General features: G+C 39.0%; 3 protein-coding genes across 3 annotated transcripts in view; 1 reads left to right on the top strand and 2 right to left on the bottom strand.

Annotated features, from left to right (window-relative positions):
• The window catches only part of LOC141441743 (uncharacterized), a 47,473-nt gene extending 38,678 nt beyond the window's left edge, over positions 1-8,795 (bottom strand). Inside the window, exons 1-2 of the mRNA XM_074106584.1 lie at positions 8,718-8,795; positions 6,114-6,359 (exon numbers count right to left, since the gene is read on the bottom strand). Coding sequence (XP_073962685.1) covers positions 6,114-6,355 — 242 coding nt within the window. The 5' untranslated portion in view covers positions 6,356-6,359; positions 8,718-8,795. The remainder of the gene's footprint in view (positions 1-6,113; positions 6,360-8,717) is intronic.
• On the top strand, positions 3,962-11,579 carry LOC141441742 (coiled-coil domain-containing protein 102A-like). Its single transcript, XM_074106582.1, has 2 exons — positions 3,962-4,188; positions 7,430-11,579. Exon 2 carries the CDS (start codon positions 7,448-7,450, stop codon positions 8,702-8,704), a length of 1,257 nt encoding a protein of 418 aa, XP_073962683.1. The 5' UTR covers positions 3,962-4,188; positions 7,430-7,447; the 3' UTR covers positions 8,705-11,579.
• Positions 11,580-13,616: 2,037 nt separating this feature from the next.
• LOC141441664 (uncharacterized) lies at positions 13,617-25,283 on the bottom strand (the record flags this gene model as incomplete). Its single annotated transcript, XM_074106464.1, is given in 8 exon segments — positions 13,617-15,263; positions 17,304-17,409; positions 18,803-18,901; positions 19,344-19,475; positions 20,584-20,830; positions 21,275-21,368; positions 22,913-23,066; positions 25,020-25,283. Coding segments are annotated over 8 exon segments (1,518 nt in total). The 3' UTR covers positions 13,617-14,584.
• Between the last annotated feature and the right edge of the window lie 163 nt (positions 25,284-25,446).

The raw sequence follows: 25,446 nt of genomic DNA on the forward strand, positions 1-25,446 counted from the left end.
GCTGGACTCGTTTTATTCTACCCCGAACTCGTCCCTTACTTCATGGCCTCTGCAGTAATGTACTATTAGTAATAAAGTTACACTATCTACGTAAACTTATAATGGATACATTTTTGTCAACTCGACACAGAATTATTACAGTACCGCGAGATATATGTGGTTAACAAAAAAGTAAAACCGACTCCAAACAAATAAAAAAAAATAACAATAAATGGAACCGACTACAAAACCCTTCAAAATATTTTCCTAGGTGTACCTACTAGCTCGAAGTCGGTGCTTCAGCACGAGCCAGCATAAATAATCGAAATAAAAAAAACCGACACGCTCTTGGCCGGTTTTTGTTTATTACTTCATCATTTGACGTTAAATTGTCAAGGTACAAAAGTGATCTCTTATTTATTACGTTGACTGTACCTACACGATATGTCATTAATTAATTATAATATTTATCTAATTAGTTATCAACAATTTTTTTCACGTAACCCAACCTTTTAGACCGCCAGTGCCCTGTTGCCTGGTAAAATTAATTATATCGGAAATTAAAAGATCGATAATCGATACTATCGACCGTTTCAACGCGATATTGTCGATAACTAGTTATTTCCTTCAACTTCGTCTGTAAAGAATACAATTCAATTCAATATTTATTCATGAACAATACAGTGATTGTGTTTGAACTTACATAATACATGCACTTAATAATAGAATTATTATTTTTATTGGATTAGGAATTTATTGCTATCCTGCGTTAACTATATCTTAATGGTGATTTTCCAACGGCAAGGCGAGACGAGAATTGAAATTTGCATGCATTCTCGCGCGCCCGCCGCGAGTAGCCGCGGGCCGCCGCGGGCGCTGCCATACAAATTTCAATTCTCGTGTCACCTCGTCTTTTCTCTCTATGTGTTATTCCAGACGTCCAGCTCATCCCTATCCCGTGGAAATATCGGGATAATATAATAAAATTAAAAGAAAAAACCTTTTTAAAAACAAGGTTTTATTAGAAAACTAAAAAGGAAAAATAAATGTAAGTTACATGTATGTACCTACTAATTAAATACTCGTCATTATAAGAAAGCGTGTGTAGATAGTTAAAGTTCTAGAGACTGAATATGGATACTTAAATTACTGGCACTTGAGGTATCCCATCTTAGGCCTCTAGGTTGGCAACGCATCTGCAATACCCCTAGTGTTGCTGATGTTTATGGGCGGTGGTGATCTCTTACCATCAGGAGACCCTCTTGCTCGTTTTCCATCCAGTCGAATAAAAAACAATATATATTTCTCCTTTTTATTTCATTTATTTTTCTAATAAAAGCTTGTTTTTAAAAAGGTTTTTATGGTTCCGGAGCCAAAATGGCAAAAACGCAACCCTTATAGTTTCGCCATGTCTGTCTGTCTGTCTGTCTGACCGTCTGCGGCTTTGCTCAGGGACTATCAATTATAGAGAGCTGTTATTTTGCACGGATATATATGTAAACTATGCTGACAAAATGGTACAATAAAAAATAAAAAAATAAAATTTTTTTTAGGCTACCTCCGATAGACGTAATGGGGGTGATTTTTTTCTCATCCAACCCTATAGTGTGGCCAGTGTGGGGTATCGTTGGATAGGTCTTTTTTTCGTTTCAGTAATTTGTTTGCGAAATATTCAACTTTAAACTTGGGAGATTCCGTATAAAATACAAAATCCTTAGAAAAATATTACTTAATTTTGTCGTAATGGCTACGGAACCCTATTTTGGGCGTGTCCGATAGGCTCTTGGTCGGTTTTTTCTTTTAATTTTGTTTTTAACTGTTTAGAGGGTCGCATATTCACCCCGACCAAAGTACTCATCAAGACGAATCAAACGAGCCCAAACTCGATGCGGTTGCGTTATTTAATTACCGGATTTCTATGGTTGCCTTCCAGCTCCATCATCAGATCAGCTTCATGACATAATAATAATGCATTGTCATCCGATTTACACATGCATGCTAAATTTCAGCTCAATCGGATGCCGGCAAGTGGGTCAAATTTAACTTGCAAGTTTTTGGTAAAATAAAAACATTTTTAATAAGTAATAGCTTTTTTGCTTACTGTACTTTTTGTTGACAGTCTTGCAACCACACAAACTACATTTGCATACCATATTTCAAGTCGATGCTATTAACCGTTGAAGAGTTCCGTGCTGCGGAGACGATCCTGGCTGAACTACCAGGATGTCACTACCAGATTATTGTATTGTTACACAATTTACATAAGTATTCCAAATTTCAAGTCAATCTGACTACTGGAAGTGGTCAAAATATACTTGCAGAATTTGACTACAGACGGACAGACAGACAACGGGACAGGTGAAACTAAATAAAAGGTTGTAAAAAGTAGCCTTTATGTTATTCCAGCTATCTACGTACCAAATGTCATTGAAATGCTGTTTTAGTGTGAAGGAGTAACAAACAAACACACACACACACACACACACACACACACACACACACACACACACACACACACACAACACGCACACAAACTTTCGCATTTATAATATTTACTTATATATAGTACTTGTCAATTTAATTAGCTGTACATGGCTGACAATTATATTTTTATTAGAAAGTTAACAGTGTGGATTTTACTTTATTATTTAAATTTATGTAATGGTTAAGTTACAGAAATAGCGTATCTTTAACTTCCCTTAAAAAAAAAGCCTGGGTGCCGGTAGCCCAGTAACACTGTAGATAGGCAATGCTAATATATCAATACTGTGGAGTCAAAGTTATCGATACTATCAAAAATTCGATATATCGTTGCAACCCTACCTGTCAAAGGACGCCGCGTGCGAAGGCAAAGCCATAAATCGCACGCGGCATCCTTTGACAGAGGCGGCGCGTGTCAAAGCGGCGGCGCGATACAAACACCGGCCATTTGCCGCTCGGCACGGCTGCCAAATTAGGGGTTTTCCCCTCAAATTTAGGGGGTAAATAACTGGGATGGGGTATTTTTAAGGATTTTTGGGAAGTTTTGCTTTTTATATTTATTTTGTATTTCTTATATTTCACATTATTTCTTGATATTTGCACGGATATATAATGAAAACTATCCCGACAAAATGATACTTGTACAATGAAAAATTAAAAAAAAAAAAAACATTTTGTGGGTACCTCCCATAGACGTAAAGTAGAGATTTTTTTGTATGTAAGTAAGCCGATGGGTGGAAAATTAAAAAAAATACTGAATGGTAAGTATATCAAACTTACAATCCTGCCTGATGTCATTATACGACATGTTGCTGTGTGTGTAATCATTCACTTCAATTCTTGTGGCACTACCTATACTAACATGTTTTAGGGGGATTTCCAATTAATTATAGCAATTTTAGGGGTTTTTAACTTAAGTTTTAGGGATAAATATTTTTGAGAGTTGGTAACTCTGCGCTCGGCCCGCGCGCTGTTTGTGACGACGGGCGACGGGCGCGGGCCCGCGCACGACCCGCGCCCGCGCCCGCGTTCTGTGTGAAGGCTTCCATATACCGCCATGCAAATACGCCCGTCGCGGGCCCGCGCACGACCCGCGCCCGCTCTCTGTGTGTGTTGCCCTTTAGAGGGACCCCACGACACGAACTTCGAATTTAGAGTTTCGTAGTAGCCCTGCTGATATTTTGTGACACGCCCATAGAAACTCTTGTCAGTTTTACATCAGTTTGTATGGGCGTGTAAACGAAATATCAGGTCGGTATTTCCATGTCGGTATTATCCGTGTCGGTAAATAGTGTCACCCCGGCAGGGCTACTACGAAATTCGAAAATCAAAGTTCTTGTCATTCGATCCCTCTAACACATACTATTTAATACAAGAGCGAGAGGGACGGTACGATACGATTACGAACTTCGAGTTTCGTAGTAGCCCAGGAGTTTCTATAGGCGTGTTCAAGAAAAATCGAGAAAGTATTTCCATGTCCATGTCGGTATTATCCGGGCCGCTAAATAGTGTTACCCGAATGGTTTGATAGGGTTTGATTTGATGTTGATTGATATATAAAAAAAAAATACAGTGCAATCCTTCCTATCTTACTCATCTATATTCTATTCTAAACTACATTTACATTGAAATCGAGATACATGCAATAGTTTTATCAAGTGTGTTTTGTAAGGTTGATGTTAAAATATTACAACGATGTGCTAAAATTGCATGTTTTACGCCGAATAGGTATGTATTACTTAAAATATCCATAGGTTTGCGTGTGCCGTTACTGCACATGAAAAGTTGTAAAATAATACCTTACTGCCTTGTTATTATGTGCATTTAGGCATTTTAATAGAAAGCTAAATATTTTTACATCGATTTTTGACAAGTTCAATGACTTTTAATTCCCAGATAATAAAATAAAACAAGTTTTAACTTGCTATTACTGCCTTATTATTACAGTCTATTGTTGCTATAACAGTCGTGTATGAGTTCCTTCGAACTGTATGTTGATGCAGTTATTTTACATGTTGGTTGGGGAGGTAAATTTATAATTTTCTATGAAACTTACCCTTAGTCCAAAATCTACCATTTTCGAGATAGTTATGTTTTGAATAAGAAAGAAGGAGACCTTTGGGATCATAAGGCACAATTTCATAGAGCACAAAAACTCAATTTTCATCAATTGTCAATTTTTAATGAAGAATTTAAAAAGTTGAGCCACAACTTTAGGAGCTTAAGTAATAAAGCTTAGCAGTTTCTGATGTATTTCAAGGAAACTGATTCTTTATTTTGGTTCACAAGTCAAGTAGCATTTCTTAAACACTAATTAATTTACTCTTGTTTGGGCTGTTCATAATGCTTAAGGCGAAGGCTACTTGTGCTATAAATACTGCAACCCATAACCTCTTGACGCCCAAGTCAAAGTTTTGATTTATGAACATCAAACTTATGTTATTTAAGTCCTTTATAAAGGACTAGGCGTCAGGAGGATAGATTTGATCCATACTGATCGTTTTCAATCTTAATTTTTTTTTTTTATCTAACGAGGCTCCAGTACACCAAATGTAACTATGTCAGCCTCATGGGAAGACGCAGAGAACCAAATCAAACTCTGTCCTGCCCAGAGACAGTCTGTGTACAAGAGCATGTCCAATGAATTTATAAATCAACACTGCATCACTGACAAAGGCTTACTTAACATTTATAATTACATTTCTTAGTTCATAAATACTCACATTCATCAATATACGCTATTTTCTATAGTACGTATACAAGATGTCACTATATTATTGTATGGTCATGGACTTTAATTCATGAGCCACCAAAGAACTATTTCACTGTAATCGTCATATTGACGTCGCATTAAATATCCCCATCGGCCGCATACATAACCGGAGTTTCGTAACCAGTTGCGGAAGGAAACTTTTTCGGTCTTGTTCAAAACCGGTTGCGAAACAAAACTATTTTGTTCTCACATGAAACTAGTTACGAACAAATACTTTTTTTCTTGCACAAAACTAGGAACAGGGATCGAGTTCTGGTTTTTTACTGAAGCTTATTTTCACAGTAGTTTTTTTTTCAATCAGAATCAACACAGACACAGTGTTGACGGAGCTCCGCTAGTGCTAAATATAAACTTAACATAATCTAAACCTACCTATGTTTCTGTGTCGATTAAAATTGGGTAATTTAAATTTGTGAATGAGTTTCAAAAGTAGATTCTATGTTCGAGAGGTTTCGTAGAAGAAAAGTGTTCGATCGTAACTGGTTACGAATAAGTAGAAATTAGTTTTTGATTGCAACTAGTTTCGTAAAAGGCAGAAATAGTTTTCGATAACCAGTTGGTTACGAAGCTCTGGTTGCGTACGCGGCCGAAGGGTAAATAACAAGGAAAATCGTAATGACTTAAAGGTTCCATGGTGGCTCCTAAATAAAAGTCCTTGACCGTACCATTCAATTATAGACAGGGGATTCCCCGATTTTGTCACAGTATAAGTAATGGAAAATGCTTATTCTAAACAGACCCAATCGTAGGTGCGAAAAATGAATATATTATTATCTAGATATTATTCAGTATTATTTATTATGGAATTTTGCCGCCTGGGGCGGACCGCCCCCCTCGCACCCGCTACGCTACGCCACTGTTCACAAGGATAAGGACTTACGCATAGAATTCCCTGTACGTTGCCCTGCGTGGCATCACCAAGAGATAAGCAAAGGCTATGCCCCCAAGGGCAGCAAGTGCGAACGCTTTGAATATGTGCCGCTCTGTTTGCGCCCAGTGGAGCCCCCGCATGACTGGTTTGACGCGGCAGGGCGGCGCGGGCGGCGGCGGGGGGCAGATCTGCGGGCACGGCGACGGCGGCATGGGCGGGCACGGGATGCGGGGGGGACACGGGTCAGCCATTGTGCTAGAGAGAACAACAAATATACTGCATATTCTCACCCCCTCTCAACCAATTAGCTTATAGTTAGGGTGACTGATGACAGATAATGTAAAGATAAAGGGTAATGTGAGTACTGATACCTATGCCAAAGGAAACTATAAAATTGCGTAATTTTTCATATAGGAAATTTTGTATGGAAATCTTGTGAAAATTTCCAGAAATTTTATTTCCGAGAACTTTTCAAAGTTTTGGAAACTTTCCGCAACTTGCACATCTGTAAATGTCACACAAATGTGACTGACAGATGTAATGTATAATTTATTGAATCAGGCGTTACTTTGAAGAGGACCATATCAATGAACTTTAAACAATGACTTGGCCCACCCGCGAGGCTGCTACCTTACGCTACCTACGTATTTGCAACAAATGTGTTCAAGTAGCTCCTCCAACTCCGCGCTGTATGAACACACCAACTACCGGTCCTACCACCTGCATATCTGTCTGTATTCCTTTAGGATTACAGAGGTGCTAGTGCAGGTTTTCCGAAATTCCCATAGGATAGAGAAAAAGCTAACCCAATCCAAACCAACCGGTAGATGCAAGTGGCGAGTTATCGTTCATTTGGCGTTCTAATGGGATGGCCTTTGTTCAGCAGTGGACGTCTTCAGACTCATGGCGATGATGAGATAAATCCAATTATTTACCTTTCACGAGCAAAGCCAAAGGATGAAGCCGCCTTTCAAATAAAAAAATAACTTTAGCGAGAAGAAATGTATCTGTTCCATCCATCATCCCGGCCTATATAGGCTATATACGTCCAACTATACTGGACACAGACCTCAGACATAGAGAATGTTAAAAGAAAAAGATAGAAAATACATTTATTCACAACACAAGACAACAATAGTATTAATTACAAATAGACAACACGTAGGAAAGTATGTATGTGTCATTGCGGTTGTGAATCGGACACTGGCTCAGCATTATACTGAAGCGTTAATAATAAAAACACCAGCGTTGATTTTCAGCCAGCACCGTTACCGTGTCACAATTATGTCCCCTGTTAATAAACTTAGCCATCTTTCAAATTGCAGGTTGGACACAAACGCAAGATGGCGCAAAGCTCGCATGGCGGCAGTCATCGGCGGAGCCGGGAGCCGGAGCACCTTCGCTACACGAGCACCGACTGGGAAGCCAAGGAAGCCCTAATACAAAGGGAACTAGACGAGGCCCGCGCCCGAGCCTCCCAGATGGAAAAGACTATGCGCTGGTGGTCAGATTGCACGGCCAACTGGCGCGACAAATGGACCAAAGTCCGCAACGAACGCAACAAGGCAAGAGAAGAAGCTAAACAACTTAAAATAAAGGCAGATGCGTTGAGCAAAGAACTGGCAACGCTCAAAGCAGAAAAGAACGATCTAGGACAGCAATTGACTGACGTTAAAAAAGACAACGAGAAGCTATTAACCATAGGAGAAAGCAGGATAGTATCAGGAGATCTAACAACTGAAGATGGAGTTGAACTAAGAAGAAAAGGATATGTGTCTCCCAGTGAACAACCCTCGCTCCGACAAAGAGCGTCTTTGGATTCGCACAAGTTTTCTCACGTGGATAATGTCCTTGCGAGCAAATTAAGCGAGATGAGACTAAGGTTAGAGGAAACCAGTAAGAGTTTGCAGAGTGAGAAAGATCAGAAGGCTTTCCTACTCGCCAAAGTGGAGACACTCACCGCAGAGCTACATAACTTGAAGATGGATATGACACACAATGATAGAACGTTAGGCTCAACAGACTCTAGTCATAGCGAAATTGAACGACTCCAGAACGAATTGCAAGACGAAGTAGCTGCCAAACAAACTCTAGAAGAAAAGATAGCAGAGTTGAAAATGGAGATAGAAAAACTGAAATCGGAGAACACGATACAATGGAGTAAGCGGGAGCTAATGGAGACGGAAAATATAGCGATACTGAGAGAGAATAAGAAGCTCTACAGTCAGGTGTGTGAGCTGAGGGAGCAGATACACAAGTTGAATAGGATTTCAGATGGTAGTGCCTATGGCTCGACGTTTTCTAATGAATACAGTAGGTTGGATTCCGACCTGTATTTAAGGAAAACAAGCGGCAGTCCTAGGTCACACGAGTCTAGCAAAGGCAGAATCTCTGACAGCAGCGCGTATGGATCAAAGTATAATGAATATACAAGGCTAGATCCAAATTTATTGTACGATGTTGGAGACAGAAAACATAGTAGTAGTCCAAGATCTCATGAATCAAGCAATGGTTCCTCGGAAGCAAATTTAGAGCATTTTCACGCGAAAACATCAGTTGAAGACGATGAACTAGCTATCTTAGAGAGGAATGAAAGTTAGAAGATCAATTTACCTTTTTTTGGGTTCGGCTAAAACACAAATTTACGCAATATTTTAATTGAAATTATAATCGATCACAAATGAATTATGTCAAATGTGACATGCTAATTATTCTCTTTGAAATCAGAACAGTCTGCTCTAAAGTTTTTACTAAAAAGTATTTAGTACACACACATTACTTTGAAAGAGACAAGATTATAAGTTAGACTGATACTGAATCTGTAGTATTTCGACAACAGCATTCCATTGCATTTGCATTTATGAGCTACGAGTCACAACCTGTTAGAACGGATTCACAAATAAAATAAGTAAGAATTTTTGACGAGGCGAAAGATTTGTGCCAATACTAATTTATTTTTACTCTTTATTACGAGAAAAAAATACTATAAAACCAATGATTCAACTAGGTGCATTCCGAGTGTACACCATAACGTGTTTTACCGAGAAATCTTACAGGCCCTTGCATGACGGGGTTCAAAAATTTCCAAAATTGTCCTTGCACGATTTTCTGAATTGCCCTTAGCACATCACACTGTATTAGAGGATAGACCTTCACAGTTGCACCCATCTCACTTTTTTGTTGGTACCTAAGGCCTCTTCATGACTGAGTCCCCATGGGCCCATGACAGAACTTCCATACCAACACTAAATCGTTTGCATAGTGTGGATGTCCATCTAGCTTGAAATGTACAGTCACCTGCATAATATCTGACACAACAAAGCTTGCATAAATATCTGATACGGATACGACTATTTCTAGGGTCGGTAGAGCGTGGCAGGTATTGATGCAGGTGACTGTACCTACTGAGACTGGGATGAAGCGCCTGTATAGCCCCCACGATATATGATGATGGTCTTCTAGTTTGGTGGTCGATTCCTCCTTTTATTATCCTTTATAACAGTAGAACAGTTGGTTATGGTAGAGCAGGGTTTGTCAAACTTATGGCTCCACGTACCCCTGTTAAAGTTTCTAGACGAATCCTCCAATCCCCCTGGTGTTGCAGGTGTCTATGGGCGGTGGTGATCTCTTATCATCAGGAGACCCACTTGCTCGTTTGCCATCCAGTTGAATAAAAAAAAAAAACAAAAACCAATCTTAATCATCTTGCTATTCTTGCAGCCTGGTGGTTTTTGGAGTCACGTAAACCTTGTCGCGAGCCCCCTACCGTCGAATAGCGAACGAATAGTGTGGTAGAGCATTGTGATAATAATACTTACAAATAGCAACGATTATATATACTCGTTTGTAGTGTAGAGTTTGACTGTTAACATACTGGGATTTGTTGGATTCATCTGGAAAATATACGTAAAATACCAAAATAGTACAGGTGAGAGCCGTGGTGGCCTAGTGGGAAGCCGTGGTGGCCTAGTGGTTTGACCTATCGCCTCTCAAGCAGAGGGTCGTGGGTTCAAACCCCGGCTCGCACCTCTGAGTTTTTCGAAATTCATGTGCGGAATTACATTTGAAATTTACCACGAGCTTTGCGGTGAAGGAAAACATCGTGAGGAAACCTGCACACACCTGCGAAGCGATTCAATGGTGCGTGCGAAGTTCCCAATCCGCACTGGGCCCGCGTGGGAACTATGGCCCAAGCCCTCTTGTTCTGAGAGGAGGCCTGTGCCCAGCAGTGGGACGTATATAGGCTGGGATGAGGACAGGTGAGAAGATTAATTTTAATAGAAATATATGTGTGTTGTGTTGGTAGATTGAAGAGGTGGCATTTAGATTTTTAGGTAAAGCTCGATAATAACTAAAGCTTTAGTATGCGGCGTGAATCGGAAACCAAGGGGGTAACCCCAATAAAACGCAGTTCGTATTAGGTACGTCGCTTTCACTCCTATTCAATACTGTTAGCGTGACATGATACGAAGATCGAATTCCCAACTTTGAAGAATTAGGCCAAGAACTAAGATAGTGTTTGACCGAAACTACCTAAGCGTTCCATATGAATTTTAACTTGACCTTATACGAGTTTCTGAGAAAAGGGGTTTTGACAGAAACATGGACAACAAAGTTTGAGTTACGGAACCCTAAAAATAATGGCACAAATATAAATTATTGCAATGTTTACAATAATAAAACTTAACTAGTATATTTTTGAATGCGAGAGTACCTACAAACCGATCATGAAATTTGTTGTGGAGATACATACATAGTTTGAGAACCTGTAAAAACATAGGGTAGTTTTTATCCATCCCCGCGGACGCGCTAAAACGAATTCTCCGCAAACGAAGTCGAGGGCAACAGTTAATATGAACAGTCTCTCAGTTTAGTTTTACGCGTATGCTACACACTACACTGATGGTCGCGATTCACCCAATGAGCTGTAAATTTTTACTACTTTATTCATAAAAGATAAAAAATATTTTACATAAATGTTTTGGCCCTTTCTGTGTAGAAGATGACAGAAAAAGGCAAAACATAATTAAACTAAGTGTTAGTGAACGTTTATAAATAAGAAGTTTGCAACTTAACTTATTATTTTTATTTGCAAGCTAGATTCGTATTAACATGACCTACAGACTTATAGCAATAAGCAATAACAATAACTTATTTTTATTAAAATCGTTACGAAGTATAAGGCCTAATACCAAAATGTATTTATTTATTCGCTTTTACTTGCCTTTTGTTGATTCTATAATTTCTATCAATTAGGTGCATAATGAGGTAACAAATATGCCCAATTTAATAAACAGTTCGGGCTCTATATTTTCCCGCTAAGTATTATAATTATGTTGTATTTTTAAACAACTAAGGCCTCTAAATAAAATGATGAAGTTCAAATACGTAAGTGTCCTATACATTAATGATATTTAAATGTAGTAAGTAATAAATATAATATTAATTAATAAAGATAACTATGTGGCAAAGTTATTAATGTGTTTGATTAATAAAAACCCGGAATCATTTAAGAATTGAAATAAAATGGGCTACACATACATATACTCAAAAGAGAGTGAAATAGAAGTAAAATGATAGTATTAAATATAGTCTTAATCGAGTTTAGCTTGACAAGTTCTCTTCGGAGCAACGCGACTCAGCGGCTGCTGCAACACGCGCCGCCGCTCTGCTCGCGCGACTATCCGACGAAACTGACACCGGCCCACAACTACCCGCGTTTTCATCGTCATTTTTATTATAACTGTCAAATGTAGGTAGCACACAACACTAACAACATCGCTCTGTAAAGGTACGTTCACACTCACCGATGACGCAGCACGAGTATTTAACACCGTTTTCCACCAGCTATCCGGCTCAATATATATTTAATATACGAGTGAGTCTCACGGTAGTTTCATGTTTAAAATGATAATAATTAAACCATAGCTTAAACACTCGTTAGATACGAGTATATTGATAAAATAAAAATAACAAAAAAGTAAAACCGAGTCCAAAAAAAATAATAAAAATGGGACCAACTACAAAACCCTTGAAAATATTTTCTAGGTACCTGCTAGATCGAAGTCCTCAGCACGAGCCAGCAGGAGTGGAAAAATAGTCTTCTACCTCACCTACATACAACAATCAATCCTTCGTGCTGGGTCGTGCTGAGTCACCGCCTTCGATCTAGTAGGTACTTACCTAGAAAAATATTTTCAAGGTTTTGTAGTCGGTCCCATTTTTGGTTATTGTTTTTTTTTTTTGAGTAGGTTTTACTCTTTTGTTTATTTCTCACTTTTTAGTGATTCGTAGCCAAAGCACATCTCACAACGATTCCATTAAGCCCAAACACGGCTTAGTTACGTTGTTTTATAACAGAGTTCCGTTGCCTACCTTCCGGCTCCAGCATCAGAGATTCTTCTTTCGCCTATCTAGGTATATTAATCATGATATTTTATAGACGAGCAAGCATTACTTAGCTTTGACGAGTTCCATTGGTCATCTTCGGTCTTCTTCATCAGGTCCAGTTTACCAAATGATACTTTCTGAATGTAAATGCTTATCTTAATGCTATCCAAAATCGCCATAGGTGTGCCTATAACATTTGAGGTTTGCCCTCGATTTCCCTAGAATCCCATCATCAGATCTTGATTTGGTGACAATGGGACCACCTCAGAAGAGTACCCTTTCGAATAAAAAAAGAATTTTGAAAATCGGTCCACAATTGACTGAGTAATCAGTGAACACATATATAAAAAAAATACAAACATTGGAACATAGAACCTCCTCCTTTTTTGAAGTCGGTTAAAAATACTAAATTGAACGGTTCAACTCACCCCATCCGCTCTGTTGCTTCTGCGCGAGCGCCGCGCGGAAGAGCGGGGAAAACCACAGTCGTGAAAGCACTCGCCTATGAAAAAGATCTATCGAAAGGATCGAAGCCAGTCAGACCGTTCCCGCCTTATAATTGTGAGTTGAACGCTGAACGGTTTCATTTAATAATTTTAGAAAGACAGATGTATTGAATGTTTCGCTATCGTGTTTTGTTGGATAAGTTCGTATTTATGTTTCTTTCTCAATCAGCTTCAGTAAGCTAGTTGAGATAGCTAGATAAAAACGAACTTTTCCGACAAAATGCGATGACAAAACATTATTCACTACATCTGTAAAATGTTTGATAAATAGAACTGTTTTTCTGCCAAAACAAAATAAGTACCTATTAGTAGGTACAGTCGAGTTCATAAAGTAGTTAGCAAAATTTTGATCAAAAATATCTGAACACGATGATGACGACCACCTCGACTCCTAGTTAGTTATTTGGCTCTCTATTGTTAACGGTGTAGAAGCGTGTTCAGACATTTTTGATCAAATATTTGCACACAAGTTTATGATCTCGAATGTACAGGACCGGGATTGTGGCTATTCCTAGCTGACTGCACTTCTTAGTTCGCACTGATGAGGCTCTACTACTATATAGTGGGTTTGTTTTCCCATCGGTTCTGGTGCTTACAACTGGAAGTAAAACATCCCTATTTCAAAAAAGATTTATTGTTTTAAACACAAGCATACACTTTAAACTTAACGCTAAATAAAACAAAATTACAAAAGTAATATCACATTTCAGTTTAGTTTAGGGCGTATATTATCTAACATAGAATTTTTAAACCAGTATACTGTTTGAGCACTGAGCGGCATGCTGAGGGTATGTTTGTGCGTATACTCGTACTTACTTTACTAAAGGGACGTACCTCTAGTGCATGTTGGGACCGTGCAGTGGCAAATATGGCGTGGCGTAGCTTCAGGCGCTTCTGGCCAGTGGCAAACTGTGAAACCATACAATCTGACAGTTCATGCCAGCACCATTGGTTTCAGTTTCAGCTGTAGCGAACGCTGCGATCGTTTCGGCACCCCCCACCACACGCTTTGCACGGGCCCAATATTGGACCAGAGGATAGACAAAAGAGTGCTTCCATTCATCATCATCATCATCATCATGTCGGCCGAAAGACGTCCACTGCTGGCCATAGGCCTCCCCCAAGGCTCTCCACTCAGACCGGTCTTGTGCTTTCCGCATCCACCGCGATCCCGCGATCTTAACCAGGTCGTCGCTCCATCTTGTTGGAGGCCTACCGACAGCTCGTCTCCCGGTCCGCGGACGCCATTCGAGAACCTTTTGACCCCATCGGCCATCAGTCCTGCGAGCAATGTGCCCCGCCCATTGCCACTTCAGTTTCGCAATTCTTCGAGCTAGCTTCCAATATAAGACATTATTACCCTTTGTCTATAATTATTGTTAAAGGCTTTAATTTTGAGCTATTCCCCGTTGCATGCACCCCTTTTCCACACTACGAACAACTGAGAAAAATATTCTTCGTAGTTCGTAGTAAGGACAACTGGGAATAGCCGAAAGGTACATATGAAAAGTTCATAAATGTGTTTCATTCTTCAGAATAAGTTCGGTTCAAAAATTGGCGGTGCACAGTGCCTTATATGAGCAACTATTTTTGCTCCTCGAAGTTGGCAATAGGCAGCATTCCCATCTTCTTAAACTTCGATTTCAAAATTGGTTTCTTCATTTCCCTTTTCGCTATTTTCCGTAGTCTAGGTGACATCCGCAACGGTCTCTTGAAGATGGCGTCATCATTTTTCGACTTTGCTTCTAAATCTTTCTTTTTAGCTTCCGTTACTTTCTTCACCTCTAACTCCTTCGACTCTTCTATTTTATCGGCTTCTGGCTCTTTCTTTTTTGCTCCAATTTCTTTTTCTGTTTCTGAACCCTCTTTTGCGCCTGAATTTTTCTTCGGTCTACCTCTCTTACCCTTCATTTTGTCTATTATCTCTATCTCTACAAGCTTACCCTCACTTTCAGTCGTCATTAGATTGGGCAGTGCATCAATCTCAACACTTATTTCTTGCTCATTAAGTTTTCCATCAAGTTCATCGATATCAGTATTCTCAAAAGTGGCACTGGCCGGTGACGTTTTCTTCCTGCACCAATCGTCTGAATCATCCGAATCATCGGATGATGAGCTCATGCTGTGTCGTTTTCTTTTTGGTTTCCTTATCTTTGCTTTGGCTTTAGTGTTTCGTTTTCTGGTATCGCTGCTCGGAGACATTGGGATTGGCCTTTTTGGTGTGGTGTAGCCAGCTGTTACACGAGGAGTCTTTTCTGGGCTCCTGAAAAAAAAAAGTTGAGTGAATTCTATACCATTTTATTCGGAATTGAAAAATAACATGTTTTCTCCGTTTATAGAGTATGAAGCTAAAGGAATGAGCGTGGTGATAATGATTAAAATTCCCTTCCCTCCGTACCGAATAAAAAAAAAATGAAATCTTTTTCTATAGTCATACAACCTCCTGCGAGACCCTCCCTAGGAATGAGACGCGGTGGCGGGAGCGCGGTATTATAGACGTCAGCGGGGATTGGAGGGGTAGCGGGGAGTAAAACCGCGCGCAATGCAAGGCGCTCGCAAGCATTCAGTCTTATGCTCTTTGATTCAGTCGCGGTCGCGCATTTGAAGCGGCTACACGGCCTACAGAGGCTGTCACAAACCGGTCGATGCACATGAGAATCCGGAGATGAATCGTCAGACAAAGGAGTAAAGGAGGTTGTGTATGTGTACAAATATTTTAAACTACGCAGAAATTAGTGTCACAGTATATATATAAGCTAAAGCAGTAGGGAAGCTACGAACAAATCGAAACGAACACACTCACACAGACGCGCGCTCTACACGGCCTCTAAGGGGGTCTCGCGGTACTGCAGTGCTTTAGCTTATATATATACTGTGTTACAATTCTTCAGCCGAATGTGTCAATGACATTATTGGCAAAAACACGTCTCTGAAGCCACTGGATTGCTTATTCTGTGCCACTGGTTTTTTGCAGAACACAATTAAAAATTGTTAGACCCTAAATTGATGGAAATATAGCGCACCAGCGTATCTTTTAAATCGCCACAAAAAATCATCATTCTGAAAAAAAAAAATTGACATAATTTCAAGCGAAAAATTTCACAGAGGTATGTACCATCAGCCAAATATGTGGTCTACCACCCTAAAGTTGATAATCGTTTGCATGTCATAAAACAATAAGGCCAATAGACGTGTCTGTCAACTTGAAAGTTCGACTTTAGCGACATATTCATTTGTTTAAAAATTGATAGACCACTTATTTGGCTGATGGTACACTGTCATAAAGTAACAACAGTTTTAACCGTCTTTCTATTTTCTTCTCTTGATAAACTTTAAATTAAGCACTTATTTTGTGCTCTTCCTTCATGCCTCATAAATAGTTTCTATTTATCTTTAAATAATATCCCTGAAAACTCTATAATTACCGGCTATAGGGAATATTACTGCAATTTAATCCCGTCAGAATGTAGCACTAGCACATACCCTATGTTTATGGTTTGTTTTTTGAGTATTTTAAATGTCTATAGGATGCCGTAATATCATATTATTTCAATTAAATTTTTGGAAATATAGCTTTATTGCTACTATCGATGTAAATATCATTTATTTTGTAACTAATAATTCTAATAAATGTCATGATTTCTATTAGGTATTAATACTCTTTGGTCATGATCCGTCATGGCGCCAAATATAAAGCAAAGATATATAAAGAGAACCTGACGTTGTCATGGCGGTTTCTTTATGGTTTGCGCTAGTGTCGCCCCCTGCGCAGAGCTTTGCCTAATATGCCCTATTGCGGAGGGCGAGTGTTGGCTGGCGAAGACGCGAGCAACATCATCATCATCCCAGCCTTATACGTCCCACTGCTGGGCACAGGCGTCCTCACAGCAATGAGTTGGGTCGGGCCGTAGTTCCCACGGGCCCAGTGCGTATTCGGAATCCTACTTTTATTATAAATGCGATAGTTTGTGTGTGTGTATGTTTGTTACTCCTTCACGCTAAAACATTTGGATGAAATTTGGTATGTAGAAAGCCGGACATCTGGAATAAAACATAGGCTACTTTTTATCCCGATATTCCCACGGGATAGGGATAAAATCTTTAAATTTCAACCGCTGGGGCCTTGAAATTTTGTGAAAGTTCAATGAAGACCACGATACAAATTTTGGGAATTACCCAGGGGAAATTTGGAAGATCCCGGAATTTCAATTGTAACTACCAGATCGAATAGTTAACGCGTGCAAAGCCGCGGGTAAACTCTAGTTTCACATACACCGCTGAAGTAGGTACTCCAGGTACTGACCTCTGGTCAGCAGCGTTGAGGTGCCGCACGGTGTCGACCGCGCCCCGCATGGCACGTTGCTTGATCTCCTGTACTGATGAGTAGTGGTCCGCTGACTGCGGCTCCGCTACACAATAAACAAACGCACATAAACTACCCACAGCGACGGCACCAATCATGGGCATATCGAAAATACAAACTGAAATACAGATGCACAGAAAAACCAGAAAAATCAGACCAGTGCTGGGAACCCAGGTCCTCGGCATTCCGTGCTATACCACTACACCACCACTGGACAGTGATACAGACACGAATTTCTCCTATGCACCACATATCTCAGCTTGTTTGTTTTCTTATTTAGTCACTTAAGCTGAGATATGGGTTTTACGGGATGACCGTAAAAGTAAGAAAAAAATTTGGAATTGAAATAAAAAATACAAAAAGATTCCAAAAAACCAATCTTAATCATGGACATGTTAAGCAGGGATGTGACGGATGTGGTTTTATCGGAACCGAAAGTGGAACGTGATGTTTTCAATTTAGTTTATCGGAGCGGATTTGAATTTTGAATTTGGAATCGGAACCGGAACCAGAATCGGTGCCTGAGTGATAGGTGGACGAGATGTTAAGGGTAGGTCTTCTAAACCTGAGGGTCTATTGTGTTTTCATGTGAAATATATAGATTTCACGGGATGACCGTAAAAGTAACAAAAATTTGGAGTTGAAATAAAAAATACAAAAAGACTCCAAAAAGTAATCTTAATTTGATTGCTTAATAGCGACATCTCTTGTTCCTGGTGAGCGTATAGTTCCAAGGGAAGTGTTTGATATATCTCGATGAGAATTAAAAACATAGATGGCGTTAGTATAGCTGCTTAAGTGACTAATGAAAAGAAAGCAAGTTGAAATGTTGGTGCATAGGAGCGGTGCGTCTAGACCCCTGTCCAGTGGTAGTGTAGGGGAATAGCACGCAGCAAGGATTGCTGAGGACCTGGGTTCGATTCTCAGCGCTGGTCTGTTTTTCTGGTTTTTCTGTGCATCCATGTTTCAGCTTGTGTTTTCGTGTGAAATATATTTCAAATATATTTCAAATACTAGTATTTTCAAAATGTCCCATCTCTGTTAGTAAGCCTTAAGGTTAAGGTTCTGTCAGAATATCAGCGTTGCGAAGCAATTTGTGACATCGTGCTGAGCCAGATTCCCTTTTTGTGTCCATTTTGCTCTTTCCGCTTTTGCTTTGTTTGGTTTTTTGTATGTCTTAATGTGACCATATAAATATACCTATTTTCTTTCTTTCTTATTAAACAATATTTCCAGAAATTAAAAATCTGTGATTTGAAAATACTTATTTTAATCATTCGAGGTTATGAATATTCGATGAATTGAAAAAATAGGAAACATCGACTTTTAACTGATATTCGATTAAAAGTTTGTCGACATTTCAAGGGTAAACCAAAATTAATCAATGGGTGGTGAAACAGCTCGTTAATCATCATCATTTACTCAAATATCGGACTAACCTTCAGTATCGGTGATCCCATTTATGAGTCTCTTGAGTGAAGCTCCTAGGTCGTCCGCCAAGTTGTCTTTGCAGTAGCTCAAGCTGCGCTTCTTCAGACCTGTACAACGTACAACAAACACAATTAACACGTTCGGCCTCAGTGACACAACGTCTGTGACTTTTTAGTTCTTACTCCTATGCCGGTGACACGTATTTGTGACTGCTGTGGGATATGCGCTATGCCTAGCGTAAAAGCTTAGTGGATCGCATTCGGCTCCGGCAACGTTCCGCTAAGCCCTTACGCTATGCCACCCTTTAGGAGGTACGAATTATTTTGACACAACATGCGTGTCACTGACATAGGAGTATGAACTAAAAAGTCACAGACGTTGTGTCACTGGCACCGGAATGTTTTACGTCTGTGACACGTATACGTGTCACTGGTATACAAGGGACTGCTGTGGGATATGCGTAGCCATAGCGTAAGAGCTTAGTAGATATTACCGGTATATCATTTTCATGGCCCGGTTCGAAATCAATGAAATTTTCGAAGTGGTCACCTGTTATCTGTTCTTTGGCTTTGGAGTAGCGTTTGAAGATGCCGGTCATCTCTCTTATGATGTCTAGCTCCTCGTTCTGCCTGAAGTACACTCCTTTAGGGCGGACGCCGGTCACATCTACGGTGCACGTGCCTGAGACAAAGTAATTTAGTTATTTATTAATCACTGTCCTAACTCCAACCAAGTCCGGCCGGATCGAGCGGCTCGTGATCGCCGTCACACTCACTCGCTCCGCTTTCACTCTCGGCTCGGATCGGATCTTATTACGTTTGGTCGGGCGCTGAGTGAGCCGGTACGTAAACTCGGACGGACTACTCGCTCGGTTATATTGGAAAGAAATGAGATAGAATTAAAACACAATATAATATGACCGGAGCGGGCGACGCTTATTTTAACACTGTTTTCAAGCTTCAAAGAATCAAACAGAAAACTAGTAGGTTCTTAAAGTAGCTCAATACTCTTTAAAAAATACACAATTTAGAATCGGTACTTCAATTCAGTACCTTGACCTTGGTACCTACCGAACCGAGCCGGGCCGCATCGGCCATAGATAAATTAATAATCGCTCGAAAGAACCGGAGTCAATAAAGGAGTCGGATTCAATAAGCGGATTCGGTACCGACACCGGAGCTGGATCTAGTGAGTCAGATCACTTCGCGGAGTTGAGATTACCAATATCTAATCTACGCTAGTCTATGCTACTACAGATTATACACATGTTTCAATCAAAAAATAACGTCAGATTTTGACGAAGATTTTTCAAATGAAAAATAAATATTGAAATCAAGTGAATTTTGGTGAAAAAAGTGATTAGACATCTAGTTAAAAGCCACGAATTATAGATAAATGTGTTATTGATTCAATCAAGTGGGTTTTTATACAAGTTTTTTTTTTATTTGACTGAATGGCAAACGAGCAAGTGGGTCTCCTGATGGTAAGAGATCACCACCGCCCATAAACATCTGCAACACCAGGGGTATTGCAGATGCGTTGCCAACCTAGAGGCCTAAGATGGGATACCTCAAGTGCCAGTTATTTCACCGGCTGTCTTACTCTCCACGCCGAAACACAACAGTGCAAGCACTGCTGCTTCACGGCAGGATTAGCGAGCAAGATGGTGGTAGCAATCCGGGCGGACCTTGCACAAGGTCCTACCACCTGCAAATTTTGATGAAATTTAATGAAATTGGTTTGTTTACACTTTTAATAAATTGGATAGGTATAATGTATACCTCCTTACCTTCCAAATATTTTCTGATGGCCCCTTCCATGCCCCTCTCTCTGCTAGCCGCATGGTAGTGCACGGGTCCTTTCGTCAGCACTGACCCCAGTATGTACAGTACATCGAGCCTCCGCTCACGCCGTGCCACCTGTTCTATCCGTGCAATCGCTGCCAAGTCCTCGGGTACTATCCGGAGGTGAGCAAAGCCAGGGTACGGCTGGAGGTTCAAGAGTGCGTAAACTAGGAAAAGACCGGCTACAGATTCCTGGAAAATGCAGGTAAAATGAAAGTGTGTAAAAATAAGGGTTGTGACAAGCAAGAATTTTAAATATATACATTTAAATGCCACTCAAACTGCACTTAAATAGTAGATTGTACAACCAGTGCACAAAACGCGCTATTGTATCCGAGCCGCTGGGCCGGTCTTAGTGGTCTAGGCGTCCCAGGCGAGTCATACCTCTGGCGCCCCTTTTAAATATGACAAGCGACAAAATGATGGGTCATGTTTGTTCGAGATAGAATACTCATACTCACTCCTACGAGATAAGTCTATAAAAGTTAAATATGCTGATTCTAGTTTTCCTCTAGATTTGACAGTCTTAGACAAAGCTCTTACTTTATGCACTAGAGCAAAATAAATGTATTTTCTTTCTTTCTTCTTTCTTTCATAAAAAGTCCTTCAAGTGAAAAACAAAACAGAAGTACACACCTCAAAGTTACTTGTGTCCAAAACCATATAGTATTTGGCTATTTGAAGCAATTCTTCGGAAAGTTCTGCTATCTCTGAATTTGATGTCCTGCCCCTGTAAAAGAAATAGTATGTGTAAAAGTATAAGGCTACGTACACACTATGCGGCTAACCGTGCGGTTTTGGCGCGCCGTCCTGCTTCAAAGTATAGGTCGAGAAAGAGACGGCGCGCTAAAACCGCGCGGTTGGCCGCATAGTGCACACGTAGCCTAAGGGCCAATCAACTATTTTACCTACACTTTGGGCGTCTCCTGCGTTACCAAAAAGTCGTACTTCCAACAAGATATTACACGGTTTAATAGGTTGAACTTACGTAGGATGGCATGTATTCATGTACACTATATATTAAATTACAGAAAAAATATGTTTACTTACAAAAATCTGCAATTTTTTGAAAAATGTCGCGGACAGATTAGTGTCGGTAAAAAAGTTGATTGACCCATAAAGCAATAAGTGCAATAACCAAACTCTGAACAAACGTTGCTGCATTAAAAAATAACTAAAAACACATAAAACTAGTAAGTAGGATTCTGAATAAACACTAGATATCAAAATCTTTTACTATTTAATTAGGGTTTTCTAGCAAGTGAAATATTACTAATGGTGTTAATATTGTAAGATCTATTTGATACAGGGGGTGTGGGATTTAGGGGCTAAAAATGGTCAAAATTGGTGTGCCATAATTTATGGATGACGTAAAATGAAATGCTTAATTGTTGCATAGGTAGTTAGTTATTATAGCATTTTTTTCCAATATTTTTATCTTCACATTTGTGCAATGTGTCAGGAAATACTTCATAACCGCCATTGACTATAGGTTAGTTTTGTATTTTTTTTTTAAATTTTACAATTTCGTGTACTTACAAAAAATATGCACAGTACAAATATTCATTAAGTTACAAATAGTGTCCGACCGAAACACGATTTTTAGCCGAAACCGAAACCGAAACCGAATATTCGGTCTTTTTCTGATTTCGGCCGAAACCGAAATCGAAACAGAAATTATTGAAGATGTATCAAAATATTCAAAATTACAGTACAAATCGTAAGGAAAAGGTTATTGCAAGGATTTCTTATATGAGAACAGTTACTTTTTTTGTTAAACAAAATAAAAAAACGTTTATTTTTAATGAAAATAGATATAATTAGAGGTAAATTATGAAATTTTAAACCAAATAAAATAAAATCTTTAATCTTTGAAACAAAGTTACCTAATTAATATAATACCTGGACAAAGTCAATTGCAAGATAAATCACAGCAGAATTATCACTGTAATCAGAGATCTTTAGACAAAGTTTTAGAATAATACCTCGTGTGACAAAGTCAAACATTGCAAGAGAAATCACAGCATGCATACTACTGTCGCTGGTCCCGGCTGGGACGGCCGCCGATGCATTACCTATACCTACCCGGCCGAGCGCGCCCGAATTAAGCCGAGCGCTCCCGATGCGAGAGGCTGCGAAGTAATTTCGGCCAGGCCGAAGGTTTCGGCCGGATTCTGGACGAAACCGAAACTTCGGCCGAAATCACTTTTTTGGCCGAAATTGGCCGAAACCGAAAGTTCGGTCGGACACTAGTTACAAACTAAGATTACTTACTTAAACACAGAAGCAAAATTCATGTCCTTATAATGTATGCAAAAAGTCTGGTAGCTGAGTATGTCGACGCGCGAGCAGCGATGGATCAACTCATCACAGTCGTCGGCAAAGCCATCCGCTATGTACACTTGCTGGATTGTAGGAGGGACAAGCCCTGAAAAAAAAAAATTACATGCTGAACAGCACTAGTACTCTATAATGTTACCAGGGTTACATTTCATTTTACATTGGGTTTCTACAGGAAGAAAAAAAATGATATTATTTTTACTACTGTTAACTTTAAGGGTGTTTGAAAAACATGTGAATAATGTTTTTCAAACTTTCATGTCGCGGCCCCCCTTGGTTTGAATAATATTTGGCGACCCCCTGCTTACCTCCACTTACAGTTAGCAAACATTGAATAATTATACACAATAACTTACAGATTGAAAAACACTGGCTTATTCAATGCCTCACATGAAGTTAATATCTCCAAGACACTGTTACTGTTTGAAAAATAACCAAGAATTAAGATAATTAAAATAGTTTAAAAGGTTTATAATTTTTTATTCACACATATTTAGCACAAGGTTATAAAAAGTTAGTTTTTTGGTGTATCTCATGCATGTGACATGTCAATGTCGCTTGTAAAGATTGTGAATACTACAATTTGGCCTTTACCAAATACTGGAAACTTCAATTTTGTTTTTTTTTTTCTTTTTTTGGCCAAAAATTGATTATCAGGTAGTTTCTATCAATAAACTCAGTCATTTGTCAAAGTTAATGGAAATCATGAAAAACGGTTGGGGTATAGCAAAAGGGGCCCGATTTTAGGGCTTAGAAAGGTTGAAGCAAAAATTTTTTTTTGCATTTTTTTAGTTTTTTTTAAGTAAAGAAAACATAAAATAAGCATCTTTTATTGATTGAAGTTTTTTTTATAAACTTGACCGTTTAGGGGAAAAAATGTTAGGTAAGGTTCAATTCCGGTTGAGGTTAGGTTAGTGTCATCCTGCCCAAAGGGCATAACTACACATAATAGAAGCCCCCGCTGGGGGCTTCGTCGAGCCTGTCACGGAAAATACTATCAACAAAAAATGTAGGTAAGGTCCGAACTCGCAACTTCAGATTGCTCTAGTTCCTAAACGGTCAAGTTTACAAAATAACTTTTATCAATAAAAGATGCTTATTTTTGTTTTCTTTAGTTTTTAAAAAACTAACAAAATTGCAAAAAAAAAAAACGTAAATTTTGTCCTAAAATCGGGCCCCTTTTGCTATACTCTGACCTAAAAAACACAACATACAATATAAAGCAACAAGTAAATTTTCTCAAAAATGTCCGTAAAAGTTGACATTATTCTTTACATATCAGAAGGTGAAGTGCATAGTTTATGGTCAGCGAAAAATTAAAAAGTTAAAACGATTGCAGGCGCGCTAGCTCAACAATAATGAATTAGCGCGCCTGCAATCAGTCACATTTTTTTTTTAAAGTTAAAAAGGCCATGGAAATGTTAGCACAAGTCGTATACAGCCAAGTCTAATAATGGCCGGTATCAGATATTTTGTTGGAACTCCGGACTTTTTCTATTGGGTCTGAAATAGCTTGTGGTGTTTTCGGTGGAAAAATACACCTGCAGTTTATTTTTAATGAAAAAAGGCGGGAAAGCATAAGAAAAACATTGGAATAAAATTAAATTTTATAATAGGTATATTTTGAGAAAAGTTTATTCTATTTCAGAATTATTCAACATTTTTGAGAAAAGCTTTATATTAGTCTCGGCTGGAATAGCAATTGCTGGCTTCGTATTAGTTAAACGGACTCGCAAGCTCGTCCGTTTAATACTCATACTCAGCCAGCAATTGCCTACTTCCAGGCCACGACAATAATCTACTAATTCGAGTTTGTACATAAACATAAAGTAGACGGTATCAGACAAAAGTTTACGTAGTGTGAAATGATTATAATTTGCATAAATATAAATAAAGCGTTTAGTACACGAATGCTATCATGCATATAGTAGCAGTGACCATGCCATTTACGAAAAGAGTAATGTAGTTTTTTTTTTAATTAAGCAAGTTTTCTTAGTAAGACGAAATGCAACGACAATTTCCACTTAAATAATAAACTTACGAGACATATTGGTGTTTGAGTAATCGCGTTCCAGACGAAAACAATAATTTACTTTTTTGTTGTAATGTTATGAAGTTTATTAAATTGAATCAATAAAAATGTACACCAAAACAAAACCGTAGTGTATTTCCCGGGATCATACTGAATTTTGATGTTGTTTCTTTAAAAAAAATATGGCTCTATCCATTCGAGGACAATTTTGCCAGTGTCTAGTAGTTTTTGCCGTTGTACGGTAAAAAAAATCTAGAAAACGAAATATGAGAGGTAATGAATGAATTTGAATTACTCTGCTCTGTTTTTGTCAATGCTGTCAATGTCAAACTGACCAACAATGTTGCAAGGGCATAATTTTAAATAACGGGTAAAAGCCACAAAACGGCGTCGGTTATCCAACACGATTTAACACTTGAAGTTGTCTTTATAAGGC

Source organism: Choristoneura fumiferana, chromosome 24 (genome assembly GCF_025370935.1).
Source record: "Choristoneura fumiferana chromosome 24, NRCan_CFum_1, whole genome shotgun sequence".
NCBI lineage: Eukaryota > Metazoa > Arthropoda > Insecta > Lepidoptera > Tortricidae > Choristoneura > Choristoneura fumiferana.